The sequence below is a fragment of the Mastigoproctus giganteus genome, chromosome 11 (genome assembly GCF_048544385.1).
Source record: "Mastigoproctus giganteus isolate SK-2022 chromosome 11, ASM4854438v1, whole genome shotgun sequence".
Taxonomy (NCBI): Eukaryota; Metazoa; Arthropoda; class Arachnida; order Uropygi; family Thelyphonidae; genus Mastigoproctus; species Mastigoproctus giganteus.
The window spans coordinates 104,941,684-104,958,443 of NC_143585.1; the positions used below are offsets into that span (position 1 = coordinate 104,941,684).

At 35.5% G+C, this 16,760-nt stretch overlaps 1 protein-coding gene across 1 annotated transcript in view; it reads right to left on the reverse strand.

Moving 5' to 3' along the window:
* Nucleotides 1-16,466, reverse strand: part of LOC150078323 (uncharacterized) — a 29,717-nt gene extending 13,251 nt beyond the window's left edge. The window contains exon 1 of the mRNA XM_090384304.1: nucleotides 16,263-16,466. Coding sequence (XP_090240430.1) covers nucleotides 16,263-16,438 — 176 coding nt within the window. The 5' untranslated portion in view covers nucleotides 16,439-16,466. The remainder of the gene's footprint in view (nucleotides 1-16,262) is intronic.
* Nucleotides 16,467-16,760: the final 294 nt, after the last annotated feature.

The window sequence follows — 16,760 nt, forward strand, 5'->3', positions numbered from 1 at the left end:
AGACTTCAAAGAGAAATTTGGAAAGCCAGCGCCATCCAAATCGAATTTTAATGTTTGGAAAATGAAGGCATTTCAGACTGGAAGCGTACTGGACGCCGAAATGCAGTGATGGCTTGTGTCATCTGGAAAATGCAGTGACAGATTGTTGCAGCATTTTAATACCATTCCTAAAAGATCAAAGGTTATGTTTAGCGATGAATGTGCTGTTTACCTCAGTTCATCTCCATGGAATATTTACTTTTGGAGTGATGCCAATCAACATTACTTGGAAGAAGTGTACGATCATCCACCACATGTTATGGTTTGGACGGCGTTGTGTGCCCATCATCTCACTGGTACTTACTTTTTTTAAGGGCCGGTCAACCAGTAGTCATATCTGAGCATGCTGGAAATTACTTCATACTAGAACTTGAGAGACATTGAATGAAATTTATTCTCAGCAAGATCAGCGCATCATGCATCTGCAGTTCGAAATTATCTCAACTAAATTTTCTCTAACCACTGGATTGGCTAGTCTTCGCTAACACTTCTGTGGCCAGCGTGCAGTCTCCACCAGACCACTTATTTTACGTAGGTTACGGAATATCCCATGGCTGTTGTCGTTGTTGTTGTAGGATTTTAGAAGCATCAGCGACTAAGGCCATATTGCTCCATGTATATTGTCTGTAAATTGCTGAATTGAGTGTGTTCTGAGGTCGATTTTCTGTTTTCTGGAAGAAAAACCCCAGTTTTTGGGAGACGAACCATGCTACCCTCTGCTGAGATCGACTAACTCAGCCACATTGTGAAAAAGGCCCATAAAAATTCCTTTCGTCATTTACAGGACTCGAACTTAGTTTTTTTTCCATCCGGTGTGGGGAGGACTGCGATCCTGCCAACTGTGGTACCCACGAGGGCATATCGCATGGCATCTTTTGAATTCAGGATGAATTTGCAACGATAACACCCAGAACGTTGTGTCGGTTATCACATCATACGTGTCGAAGAATTATCTTGTGCCATGACAACGGCAGATGTCATAATGATTCGATTTATGTCTAAAGCACATGACATCGTTGTACTATTGTAATAAGTAGTGGTATTAACGATTTTAAGTAATATGTAGCAGGAGGGGATGTATTTTGTACAACTTACAGGGACTTATGGAACACCCTGTAGAATAGACAGATTAATTTTGATATTTTTACTTTCATACTGCAATAGGGTAAAGTTCAGAAAAAATCATAGCAGAGATCGCAATTGTATACACGTTATATTTTGAAGTTTTGAATTGGTCAGTCGTTCAGCTGGTTGTATCAAAATTGCAATAGATGTTGTTGCTCAAAGAGCTAAATGATCAACGTAGACGGTTCATCTTTGGCATTGCCATTTTGGAAACATCGACCGAGAAGGCAAATGATAAACAGCGCCCATCAAATAGTAGCTCCTAGAGTAAGAGGAGCTACAGAAAATTTATTTATTAGTTATATGAACATCGAAATGTTAATGCTAAAGCGAAGAAGCATTGATAAAAATAAATAAGAACAACAATTGTCCATGGAATGGAATTTCAAGAAAGAAATTAATATTTTACCAAAATGTTGTAGAAATATTACACGAGAATAAATGAAAATATTGGCCCCAAAAATCTGATCACTCAACGCTTTCTAATTCCACTGCGTTCAACGTCTGCGACATTTTTCAGTGATCCACACCGTTGGAGTAATTTCAAATCTCCTTTTAAAGTATTTAATTACACTGTAATGCAAGAATCCATCTGTTATAGAATTATGCGCCAGCTAAAAATTCATCACCGTTTTTGAGTCTCAATTGAGGATAAAGATCCTAATTACTCATACGCATTAGCATGAATAGGGATATTGAGAATTATGATAAAGAAACTGGTCCCTTACGAAAGAATTGATTTTGTAAAATATAGTTTATAATAATATCTTGAAAATTGAAACGAATGTTTTGTTTTGTTTAAACATAATACCCATATGTTCTTTCATTGGAGATATATGGGGCCAACGGTACTGGTCTTTGCACAGTTATATTCCTCCTCTTGAATTTGGGTAAATTACTGCCTTAAAAGAATAACCAAATAAATAGCACATTATTTTTTTCTCTTATTATAGGTGGTTGTCACGCATCTTTTCTCATGGAGAACATGACAGATTTAGCCCGGAAACTTGCACAAGAAAATGAAAAACATAAGACTTCGTTTTTCTATAATGCTCATCGGTTTCGTTGTTGTAAATGGCTGGTTGGAATGTTTTGAAATGAATGCCGAACACAGCACACGGTTTCAGAAATGCTTTTTGGGAACAGTGGTTCGCAAGTTATGGGTCGCAAAACCTTCACTTTCCCCATGGGGGATAACGGTAGAGCTTTAGACCTCCTATCTCAACACCCTACCACAGAATATACTGCAAGTTAAGTGGTAGGTGCCAGAGTAAGTTGCAAAAGCGGAAAGGGCCATTGAAAATGGCTGGTTAGAATGGTCCTAGAGTTCAGGTGGGAGAACTAATGTTGTGAGAAAAAGGACAGTAAGGAGGAGTTCTTCACCAAAATTGAAGATAACCTTTTGACTTTCCAGGTCAGGATGCTTTACATCCCTCTTAAGACCGGCCCTAGCTCACAGCGTACTGAATTCAAATTTAACTTTTAAGATTATTAAATTTCTGATCGTGAGGTTAATATCAATTGTGGTTTAAAGATTCCGGTTAACGGTTTCAAAGGAAATATTTCCATTGAAACCTGTGAACGCTACACGTAAGACAATAAACATTTTGAAAGCTAAATTGAGTAATATATATAGCAATTCACTCTAACAGTGTAGGTCAATAGCACCAGGATAGAGTTGGATAATACTCTAACGTTGATATTAATAATAAAATAAAACAAGTGTAACAAGTATAAAACCAAAAAACAAAAGAAATACAATAGATATATAAACCTCTTAAATTTCTCGAGATGTACGAAACAGAAAATTTATCATCTATTTTTATTTAATTATAATGTCTTAGAAAACCAAAGATCCAAAAGAAGATTTGGATTTACAAATTTAAAGTTTAACAGGGATTTATTTCAAATCCTAATAATCTCTAAATATTATTAAAGTAACTTAAGATTATCTCTTGTTGCTGTCTTTATCTAAAGAACTGCTTTGCAAGTTTCACATGCAAAGCTGTATTTTGGATATAAATTTTAGATCTTTTTTTAATTATTAGATGTTTTTCTTTGGATTTTCATTTTAGAGTTTATTATTTATTTTTATATGAAGAGCACAGATATCTATATTCGACACTGTGCTTTATAAGTGAAACTTGTAAGGCACAATGTCGGATACATATTACAAGTTTCATACTTGCAGTATCTAAAGATGGATATAGGAGACATTACAAGTTCCTTAGACATCAAGTTCATTAGACATTTGAACAATAGTTTGGAAAAATTTTAGGCTTAAAAATTGAAATATTTGAAACATATAGGTTAACAGTATTTTTTATCTGAAAATGATGTGGATTTGATAGATCTTTGGATGCTCATTCCAAATCTATTTTCAGTTTCCTTCTAGCATGTCTAGTTTTTGTTATGAGACTGATTACATACACGATGAGATTGATTGCACCACTTACATACCTGTTATTTACATATTTATGAAATTGTTTGAATATATCTATATCCTCTATATTTGATAATTAAATTTTTTGATTAAAAAATGTTTCAGGCAAGATCCGGTGAATACTGGAACACATTAATCGCTATGCTTCAAATATTTACATATTTGAAGCATAACGATTCACAACGGCCTACAGTTACCATACAGCGGATATTTGGGAAATTTACTAGTTATACTTTGGTTGTCCTCTAAGTGACCAGAATAGCGTGTGGGCACCACAAGTTATTTGTACCAGCCTGTTGGAATGGATTACGTGACTGGCTGAACAAAAGGAAAAAGTCGATGCCGTTTGCCATACTCATGATATGGAAGTAGCTAAAAGACTACGATAGTGACTGTTGCTTTAGTAATGTTAATGTACCTGAATTCTCAGCGAGGAACAACACAAGATTGTTTATCCGAAACTGGATTCAGCGATGAGAGAATCCCTCAAGATGACAGTATGTCAATTGTGGTACCTTCACAGCACGCGCTAGATTCTTGTAGAAGGCGAAATGGAATGTTGCGAAGGTGAGATTCACGGAGACCTGAGTGAGTACACAACCGACGAAGAGACAATGGAGACGGAGCTGTTTACCCAAGCTGATTTCAATGACCTCAATAGAGATCTAGCCCTCTCCAAAGATAAAGAAGAAATTTTCGCTTCGAGACTAAAGCATAAACACTTGGTGAAGAGGAATGTCAAAGTGTCTCATTATTGAAAAAGAAACAAAGTTTTGAAAGCTATGAAAGGTTTGAATGTCGTGCAGAAATTGCGCGACGTTCTTTACAGTAGACAGTCTGCTCTGCTACTGCCATGATATCAGTCTAGTTTTTAGGGAATCGTCACAAGTACACATTACATCTGAATGGTGCCTCTTCATCGACTCATGGTGAAGTTTTCTTGAATAACCGGAACTTGAAGCCATACATTCCCATTGCCTACTCTGTTCATCTCAATACATTTCCACTCTGTTCATCTAAAATCTTAAAGTTATTAGTATTAATGGGCATGTAAGGAGGGCTCACAGAATATTGTTGTGTTTCCTCTGCCTATGGGACAGCCATTTTACCGTAGACCATTACATAAGTCGTGATTGGTCTCAAAGAAACTTAAAATAGCTAGAAATGAATGGTGTGCTGTATGTTCCAATAATGGATTCACTGAAAATTTTCCGTCCATTAAACTTGGTCTAATGAGGAGTTTTGTGAAAGCAAAATGAATTCGAGATTTCATTACTGAAGTGAGAAATTTTCAAAGATCAGGCCGAAAGTGAAAGAAGAGGGAATCTTTGTGGGGCCACAAATCAGACAGCTTCTGCAGAATGAAAGTAAAAAAAAAAAAAGCCTCAATGTAATAGAATACTGTCACAACAAGTGAATCTATCTGAGCTTGTAAAAAAATAATGTAGTCCCAAAGTTAAGCTGAAAGATGTATTTTTAACGTAGGACGGATCTTCACATTATGCTAATATGATGCAAATGATTTTTTGAATGAAACAATCCCCGGTAGGTGGATCAGTCGCTGAGGTGCTATCGAATTGATATTTTATCCGCCTAATTTTTTTCAGTGGTAATATATTATACAGGACCACTAATATTTTTCGAACGAATCATCCTGTAATGAGAAATAAAGTCCAATAAATCAAGTACAAATCCACTAATAATATAAATCATTATCAATGGATTTATTCTGGTCTTCTGTTGAAATGTAGAAAACCCTACAATTTTAGAAACCCGAAATGATCGACATTTTTATCAGGTGTACTGACGTGAGTTATACTTATTTTTGTGCGTATTTTTAACCTTCTTTTACTTAATAACAAGTAAGAACTACATTTCACGTAAACTATTTTAGGTACAGTTTTCAAATAAATGTTTCTGTTTTTTTGGCCCAAGCTATACACTGTATTTGTACACAAAAATGTTTCATAAACAACACCGAGCACATTATTGTTATATTATAGTTTCATTCTAGGGTAGTTTAGTAGCAAAACAATCCTAGAAGCGTATAACTGCATGTATTTCTCGGAACATGGAAAAAAGGATTGATGTAATCAAAATAATAAGAAAATCTTCCAGCATGTTTTGAACAACCCAGTTTCACGGTCGCTTAGATAGAAATTAAAATATTTTCCTTTTGAGTTAAGTTTCAAACGGATTATTATTATTATTATCAATTTATTTCTCCGTTGAGGAGACACCCCTGGGACAGCCATTGGCTAGAAGGGTGTGGAGTTACATTCTAAGGTGTGAAGCGGACCCCATGAGCAAAAGGTTACAAAGTCCATGGGACGTTCACCCTGAAAGGTTGAATACAAAATTTTGACATACATGTTTAATTATGCATTTTATATTAGAATATTTCAAAATTTTGACATCTTAGGCTGACATTTAGAATAATGAGAAGATATAGTTCAAAGGGATCAAAATTAAATGCAGTTTTGAGCCGAGTGGCTGAGCACTAAATTTGCACGAGACGATAGGAGTCGGCAAAGACCTGCAACCTGTAGGCATCATCTGTACAACACTCATCTGTAATGAAACGATAAAGCCGTAAAACCTGATAAGTTTAGTGAAAAGAGACTAAAGAATTATAATAATCATGATGGAATATACTGAATATTAAAAACATAAACTTTTTTTTATTTTAACGATTATGTTGAAGTATAAACTTTCGCTTGCATTTAGTTGGCAAAGCAAAGAGATACGACTCATTGATATTATCAGCGCTAATTATTTATTTAATGAATGTTTCTGAGTAATAATATCACCTTAGAACATTGCGCATGGATATCGAATAAGTGCTGGGCGCTTCGTAGAGGGGCACTTTGACACTTTCTTTCTTCTAGTTATTTTTATGATGGTATTGCCTGGAAATGAGTTCCTCCTCTAGGCCTACCAGAGCTTGCAGTTCAATATACTATCTGGTTATAAAATGGTTATAATGCCATCACACATTTTGTTGAAAAACACCTTCATTTCATCATATAAATAAATAAATAAGCACCACCTGTTTTGAACTCTTGTGTTCTAACAGATGGAGTTTAGATCTTCCAACTCAAACCAAATTTACAATGGAGTATATGGAAGATTTTGGAGAGTCCTGAAGCAGATGTTTTCATTTTGATCCGTGTTTTGAAACGATATGAAGTAGGCTTCATCTTGGTCGTATTGCAAGAAGTGAAAAATAGGCTTTCATATATAAATTTTTCATTGAGGTTTGCACTGTTTTCAGTTATCGTAGCATATTATGTATTTAACCAGTTAGTGTTTTGTACATTCCAACCTTCCTTTTCTATTTATGGGCAATTATCTCGGATCAAATGTATAAATAATAATAAATACATTTTCTGTTCATAGTTCAAGATGACGAATTAAAGCCAGAAGAATTCAATCCCAGGGGCTCACATCTGGTGAGTATGGGCTTGGCACATTCGGAGTCTTGAGCTGAATATCATCATTCTCTCTCTCGCTTAGGGTAACTCGGAAAATTTTTTTTAGCTATTGCACTATATGACTAGTAAGTAGTAGTAGTAATAATAATAATAATGTCGAGGATGCCACCTGACCTCAGAAACGATCCAACACATCACCGCGGGTTGAAAGGTGATCACCCAGACTGAATACATTCATAAACACAACCAGGTAGCCAGGCTAATACATCAGAAGCTAGCGAGGAAATACCAGTTGACCAAAGAAAGTGTACCATACTACAAGTACGAAGCCCAGGAAGTACTAGAGACCCGAATCCACTATCTGTACTGGGACCGCGCCATGGTAACGGATAAGACCATCCCGCACAACAGACCGGACATAACCCTTGTGGACAAGATGGAAAAGGCTACCTACCTGATTGACATAGCGGTGCCCAACACTAGCAATGTCCAGAAAACCCATGAGGAAAAAATTAGGAAGTACACGAACCTGAGACATGAAGTCAAGGAGATGTGGCATATGCAAGAAGTATCGACCATCCCGATCATCGTGTCAACCACAGGTATGGTGCCGAAGACCCTACATAACAGCCTAGCAGCAATAGGTCTCCCAGAGAACACCTACAAGGAACTCCAGAAAGTCGTAATACTGAACACCTGTAGGATAGTCAGAGATTTCCTCGACCAACAGTAACACCAGACATAACAACAACCACCCTGTGTACTTGGTAGCAGTACCCGTCACAGAGTGGAATCCCCCAATCAGGGAGAAATAATATAAGAGCAACAACAATAATAATAATAATTTACAAGATAGAAAGGACATGATCATTATCATATTTAGCGCTTAAGTAAGCGCGAACCACACTCAGCTCAAACGCGAATAATACTATATTCAACCAGTTGACTAAGTCAGGCACAGAACGCAGTTTTGATATTTTCAGATATTTTACAGCAAGTCATATTTAATCACAAATTTCATGTCCATACGAGTATGGTTACGAAATTTGTGAGTAAAATCATGATCTCAATATATTTTTAGTATTAGTAATGGCAGTTTGGTGCAAGGAAGCCTATGGCTTATGCTGCATCAGCCAAAAAAAGAAAAAAGTAAAATAATAATAAAACAAAATAAAATAAATAATTAATAAATAATAAAAGAAAAGATAGCAGACAATCTATGCATTTCCTTCCTTCCGTAGGTAACTATCCAGCTTATCTTTGAATTTCCCCAAACTGTCAGCCTCTACCACCCATGTTGGTGACGTATTCCAGTAATTTATAACTCACTGGCTAAAATAAAACTCTTCAATCCAGTCAGTTTTATTCGAGTTGAATAAGAGAGTTGCAGAGATCGATAGGAAATCCAGTCTAGAGGAAAGAAGTTAGCACAGGATCTTGCTATAATAGATTTCTGATACTGTAAAGAGATAATTAGTCTTTTGGTTATCCACTTTATGAGCCAGCATTAACATCTGAATATACGTTTCTGGTACGAAGGTGCGAAAGAAGCCCATATACTTACATATAAACTATTATTGGGTTGATGCATTCGACAGCGAACCTCAAAAGAATCTTCTGATCTGAAATTCTGCCCAATTCTTGTCTTCATGCTTCATATTATTGAGAAATTTCCCGTAAGATGTTTGAACTGACGTACAAGGTTAAGTTTCTCTCCTAAATTAAGCCGACATCATTCTGTTTGTCGAATTTCAAAACTGGGGGTCCAAGAAGAACGCTCTTGGGGCTACAATCAATTTTCTTCCCATGGATAAAACTTCCGGATTCAACTCCTGAGTAAATTGCAGGAAATTATTTGCACTTCTATCATACTGTTTTCAAATTAGTCTGCCTCAGGCATTGTATGGTTTCATTTAGCATGCGGGAACCGAACACAGAATACACGTACAGACACAACATATTGATCCTTCATGGATTTAGCTATATCAGCACTTAATACCTAAAACAACTAAGAAGAACATCTAGAATATCAAATCACGTCATACCTGTAATTCCTCATTATCAGAACACATGTTTTAACTGTCTATTAGCGGTTTACAATTCAACTCCCAACACATCAGACTAACACTCTTCTTTCTCTTCCATTTTCCTTACCTCTGTTTATTGGAACGGTTGTCTTCCGTGTGTACGCCCAGAAATTGTCATCTACATTAATTTAAATATATATATATATATATATATATATATATATATATATATATATATATATATATATATCGATGGATTTCTTCTGGTTTCTATGGTATCATAGTAGTATAGGTTTCAATAGCCTTTTTAGTCGTCATAAAAATTTCATCTCACTCGCCAAAGCAGATTAACTCAAGACAATGTGCCATTTGTATTTCTCAATATTTCGAATAAATTAATATTTAATAATGAACAAAATACCATCAAATACCATGGGTGAAATGCTCTTCTTTATACAATGGTTACCTTACGAGTTCTGCACCCAATAATTTCAATATTGTGGGCTAAAATAACCTCTCTAGAGAAATAATTCTAACCCAGTATACAAAAAGAGTCAAATCACAATACAGTACATGTAATCTTTAAACATCTCTGAAATACATCTTGCATGAAAACGTTAAATAAAATTTTGTCGGGGTTATACATTAAACAATCTCTCTGTCTGTCTGTCCTCTTCCTCTTCTTTTCTTTTTCCCCGTACCACCTGCCAGGAAGGCAGCTGGTTTTTACAACAGACTCCAGCTTGCAGCATTCATCACATACTCCTTACCGGGATCTGGGACCTTGAAAGGTAGGTAAAAAATGGGTATTTGCAAAATGAGAAAATTAGTCCCCCAATATGGCGCTGAACCACAAAGGAAGATTCAAACGGGAATGCCACCACTGAAAAGATGTCACGCCAAATCAATATTTATCAGATTATCTACATTTTGATGATTTTAAAGGCTAATATGATGAATATTAAACATCATAGAGCTGAAATTCTTTATTCTTCCTTATTTGTTCAGTGGTCCTGCCAAATAGGATTTGATAAAAATGTGTCAATATTAGGAACTTTCTTTATATGCTGACTTCGATATACTACTGTGCAAGGAGGGGGGAGATAGTGTAATGTTGTGATTTCCCTACAAGGATCAGGAATAGCGTAATCTTATGAAATCCACCTCAAGGATCAGGCTTCACCAAAAATCTTTAAAGCGAACAAAACTAGGCTCTCCCTTGAAGTAAAAATAAAATTTGTTAGCGTAAGAGAACTTCAAAAAGCTATGAACTCTTTAAATCTTTTTTTGCATGAGTCAGTGCTACGATTCTTTCAGGCAAGATTACATACTGCCTGAACACCGTGCACCATATTTACTACATTCCTTTGTTTATCGACTATTCGCTGTTCTGTTTCACTAGACCTCATAGTTTAAATGAATGAAATTTTAATAACAGTCTCGTGAATGTAATGGCCAGAAAATCAATGTAATTGTAAAATATGTCCTGATTTTACAATAATTTTTTGATGAATCACATCCTTACAGCACGTCATTAAACAGTAACTATTATGGCTGAAGTATTTTGCAAGACAAGATAAAGATTTGGAAGAAACTCAGCGGCACCTTAGCCAATTTTATTTATACAATTAGAAAACAGCTGAAAGTGCTGGAAGAATTGTCAATGTAAATTATAAGGCAAAATGTATACTTGAATAGTGAGTGGTTTGAAATAATTAATATCAACAGAAAAATACACTCTTTTACCACGCTTTTATGATATTTATCTAAAGTGAAGTCATCTAAATACATATTTGATACAAAATAAGTTGGACTGAAACAGTCTTCAGGACTATTTCAGTCCACTGGCAACTGTTTAATAAAAAAATTAAACAATATTTTTTAACGATATTGATGAAGAAATATCAAGCTTAATGTCTAAGTTTTCAGATAACACAGGTTGGCAGGGTGGTTAATGAGAGAAATCAAGACATGCTACTGCAGCAAAACCTAGAAAAATTAGGCCGACGAGTGGATAGTAACAAGTCGGATGTCAAGGTGGTGGAGAAAAAGAACTAGGGTAATTGTAGTCAGACATGCAGTTCTCTGAGCAGTACGGACAGGCTGCTAGGACATCTCGAGGAGTTCTGTTGATGTACAAGAATTTTTATAGCCCGAAAAATTCTCCTATATCATCAACAGGAGGTGATCATCAATAGGGGTACTCTTACCGTGAAAGGTTTCAGTTCTGAAAATTGCAGCGCTTGGAAATAAGGTATCTGCGAGGTGTTTAAGGCTTTAAATAGATTGAGTAATCTAAATCCTTTGATGGTATCTTTACTCTTTCTCGGACGACACACATAAGGGGACATAAATTTTAATTGGAAATAGTTGGTTGCCTGATAGATATGAGAAAATTTGCTTTCGGCCAGACAATGATTAATTATTGAAATAAATTCCATCTGGAGCTGTGTGTGTTAATTAGTAGTCTAATTAAATTTAAGGAAGGATTAGACAAATTACTGGAGGGGTATGTACAGATGAGTGTTATTTTCTTTGGTTTTTGCTGTATAAACTTACTTGCTTGCATCAATTAAAAAATACAAAATAAAAAAAATAAAATAATACGAAAAAGGTATTTGCGAGGACTAAACTGAAGACACTCTCCAAGAACTTTATTATTAGAAATGTTGCCAAAATATTTTGTGTTATGTATGGATTGAGATGCCTACATTTAAATAGACATCTTATACAACCTCACAAGTCGTAAAAAGAGTGTATTTTTCAATTAACTTCAGTTTAACTTCAATGTTTTTCTTTCACCGATAATAATAGTTTTAAATGTGCTATTCGTAACTTAACAGCGGTTTTAATGTAATGCCATCTCAGTTTAATAAAATTTGTCTCACTTTATTAAATTACACAAATTTTATTAAACCGAGATGGGTAACTACAATAGATGAGCCTGCATCAAACTCCATCTTCTTCTTCTCGAAGACGGAATTCGATGCGATAGATCACTGTCATGCGCACCTACATATACATTGCTCACTCAGCCCCCTTTCTCTTCCCTGTACACACACATACATATAGCTTGAGTAAACGAGAGTGGACACAGCTCACGAATATGTCGTGATAATTTCCTAGGTAATGTATCACAGGTTAGCGTCATAACGAAATGGAGAATGTAAGATAATATTTGTGAAAATAAAATCTAAAATCGTAGCGCGGAGCAGACTAATAATTATATCTGTATCTGCTATCTTTACATTAGATTCTGTCTAATCCATTAAATTTTAGCATGTAATGTATTTAAAGAGAAGAATAAATATGAATTGCTGGCTGAATGAATTGCAGAAGAATATTAAGAATAAGAAAGATGTTTCTGTAAACTGCTGTAGCGAACAGCAGTTTTAAAATAGTATTAAAACCCAAGGGGAAACCAAACCAGCTTAGAATAACACAACTAAAAACGTTGAAAAGCAATTCAAATGACCCGCAGAAACTAAGACTAATTTCAATAGTGTAAGATGTTATAGAATTGGAGGACAACCAATGGTTTCGAAACTGTGCTACAGTAGAGAAATCAGATTCGTTAAGTAACAGAAAAAAACATTACTTATAGGGACATTTATAAAACTGCAGACTCTAGTCAAAATATTTATACACGTGTCCTATACAGGTTATTCATCAGGGTTGCCTAAATAATTTTCAAATAATAATGCCCACGAAATACTAATTTGAACCTAATTTTTATTATATTAAAATGGTGCAATGACTGTAACACATCTACAGCAACCGCCTACACGTGTCTAATGTCATCAGATAATATAATTAAGGCGACATCATGAGCAGAGAGCTGTTATGGTTCCTGCCAAATTATAGGCTCTACATATTTGCATCCAAATTGCATAGTCCAAGCTATGCTAGTCCTCAAAGAACGCGCTCACATCAAAGGATTCGGCTACAAATATCATCCTGTCATAAACTAATCGAGTTGTCTAATAAGAAATGGTCCATATGTCTGTTCTCAGTGCATGTGGAACTTCACAAGGGCTACTCAAACAGGCTTTCGATATAAACGACAAGAAGGGACTGAATTTTACTTTACATAACCGAAATGTAATGAATGTAACAAACATTTGAAAGAAAAAAAAATATTGGTCTGAATAGAGAAATTTCTGTTACGGGTACGAGAAGTCCAAGGAGTTTAAAATTTCTTTCTATGCTTTCAGTATTATATTTCTCCCTCCTCATTATTCACATCTCCTAGCTCACGTGCCAAAACTACCTTGATTCAACAGTAATCATATAGAAGAGAATTTTTCCTTAAAATAATCTCTCAGTGGTTCAGTTAGTACCTGAATCCTAATAAACTTTATTAGTGGAATTCACAGAGATATTTAATGCGATAACTTCAGCTAATAAAAAGTAATAAAACTTTCAACTAACAATTCATATAGAAAAGTTTTAACGTGTTTCTCTCATCTTTAGAATTAATAAAAGGCTGAATTCCATGGAGTCAACTAGTTAGTAAGAAAAGTGTTCGGGGTAGATATCGAGTTGAAATAGTTCAATATATTTTATAAGCATTTTTAAAACTTGCGTAGGTCGGTAAATATGAGGAAACTTGGAGGGTGGCTTAGGGACGGGCTTACACTTTGCTCCTAGGCATATCAACTTCGCTGCTCCCTAATCTATATCTTATTGACGATAGAACACAGGCGTCTCTACGTCTGTACTTCTAAGCTTTCCTACTCTTGGGGCACTGTCCTAGAATCCCCCCACCTCTCTATGGCTGACCAGGATCTGAATAAACAACAGGAAAAAAATAATGTCAAAAACCTTTTAATCAAGAAAGCAAAATATAAAATTATTTGTGAAGTGCTCAGTTTCGGACACAAATCAAAAAATCAAATTCTCTCCTTCCTAGCAGTTAAATGTCGACGCTGCACAATTCATGGAAACTCCGCCAGAAGTAATTTCCTTCAATGACACCAAAAATATATTTAATTAATAACGTCCTACGGAAGTTATGTGACGATCCTTCCCTCAGAAGGAATGTGGTTATTCAAGGAGAATAAGCAGCAACATCTTCCGGGTCAGTCATCAAAACAGGCTCGCTTTCCGAAGCCATCTCCAGCCCACACCAACTTCGGTAACTGGATGGAAATCAAAGCACATGAACACCGGCATAATCAATACTTCTAAAACGAACTCAGGCCTTAGAAATTCAAAGACTTAATGTCATGGAGGTTGAAAACATGAAAGTCGTGTCCAGCAGTTGTTCAGGGAGAAACTTAAATTCCATTTTATGAAGCACACAAAGAAATTAGGTTTAAGAATAAATTGGGTACTGGAGACAGACTCAAAACATTTCTTTTTAAGATCTTCATAATATAAAACATAAACGCAAAAAATTAACGAACCTACACAACGGAATTTCTTTCATATTGCATCCGATTAAGAGAACTAAAGAAATATTTTAGCTTGATCATTATGATGGATCATATCTGTGACTAGATATGTTGATCAACAGTTAAGAAACAACGTAGTGCAAAAGCTTCAGATAGATAGAGAGAGAGATTGTCAATTTTATTTTCGAATTTAAAGAGAGTCACAAACTTGTTTTAGCCAATTTTTCCACTCATGATGTTCTTTACTTACATATCTGAATATTAGCGGTTTTCAAATACAGAAATACAAGTACTTCTTTCCGTTAATTTCTTATAAATATTATTGTCTTTATAGATTTTCGTAAAAGCAATTTTTGGCCTCAGAATTATCCCAATAATTCGGGTTATGAGAAAACATGCCACATTAATACAATACATTTCGATAATTTATGATTATATCAAGACTATGTGGAAATCAGACAAACTCTGAGAAACCTATCAAAAATAAATAAATCAAAATAACAACAGAAAAACTAAATCTTTAAAGCAGGATAAAAAATTCCTGATGAAGATCCTGATACTGTTCTTCTTCTTCTTCTTCCAGTGTGCAGAAATGTTCTGTCGATTGGAGAGTACATTTGTAAGTTGTTTTCTTATAATTCTAAGTTCATTTCACAATAATAACATCATCCATCAGAATTACATAAAAATCATAAGTCAAAATTAAAGCTATGGAAATATGAAAACAAAACAACGATTGTAACAGCACGTCCGTGCAGTTTTGAATTGCACTAAACGATACTTGGAACTACGCGGAGACTACCAGTAACGTGCATGGAACTGAAAACTTCCACCGTATCGTATTGCTACTCTCTGTAGAGGGAAAATCCTTAATAACAAGGAAAAAAACGTGTGTTTTTGTTGTTTCATTCTTTATATACCAACTTCATATCAATGATTTAAAATTGGATGGCTAAAAATAGTTGGCAAATGTAAACAAAGACCCCCTTGAATTTTTGGGCGCTAGTGTATATGCACAGCGTGTATACGCGCACGCGAATTTGCTAATTAAAATGTTCATCACCGCTATATTACCTTGTTTTCGGTTCCTTACAACTGTAGCTTGTATTTCTGAAGTGTACCCTGTGTTTCGAGTGCCAAAGGAAGTAAATAAGAAAATACTGTATGCCTTTAGGCTTAGGGCGCAGCATTTTGTTGTCGATGATGTGATCTTCCTTTGTGTGATTATGTAATAAACACATTCCCCTAACTCCACAGAAAACGCATACAACTCATTTTCCTAATATACACCTGGTGGTTCTTGCTTTAGGTGCAAAATGCGTGGAGAAAACGTCTGCGTGTGTCAATAACACAAAGGATACAAGTGTGGCAAACCACTTACAACTTTGTTGACATCAAAATTTCCTCTTGAGATGTTTCTTAAAAGGTAAAACGGAGACTAGACGTAATTTTGACATTAAAATAAAGTAAATAACGAGAGAAGCCTTAATTATAAAGCAATTAATGACGAGATACACACACACACAGGACAGAGGACAGCAGCAGCAGCAGCATCACAACCCTATAGACTTCCCCATTAGTTCAAAATTAAAATGTTTCGTCTAATAACATTAAAACATACACGAGCAGCTGCAAAAAAACATCTAAAAACAATTTTCATCGTCATACTTTATCTCAGTACTCAGACATCTGAGAAATTACATGCAACACTGAAATTCATAACCAGTCTAACTAATAATATCCATCATTTCTGTATTTATTTTTCTTGGCTTAGAAGAGTTTTAGGCTCTCTACTCACTTTTTCGTGACATCGAGAAGAGCTCCCTGGAAAATGCTGGGGCCAAAACGGAATGAAACGACCAAAACGTCCACTAGAGCCTCCTCTACAGTTACAAAAATTTTTGTTCCCTTCAGTTGTGTCACATCACCCTCCATACCCCTCGCCATGTCTGCCTGTCGGTTCTCCACATCCATTGCAACCACCGCTGCAGGCTGTGGTAGACATTGCATATGGCGCATGCGCACTCCTTAATCTGCGACAAATTTCTCTGCCGAATTGTTTCCACCTTTCGAATAGGTACCTGTTATTTTTCGTTGCACATTAGTTAATGCTTTAAATGGCTCATCCAGTCAAGATCAGACATTGTAGATTATTGGTGCGTAATCGTAATGTGGAAAAGATTTGAAAGAAAATAAATACGAGCGTGTGTTTCGAGTGATGTCAGCTGGCTTCTCGATACCACAGCGAATATTCCTGTCGGGAGAGAAATGCATTTTTTATCATAAATACAGACCG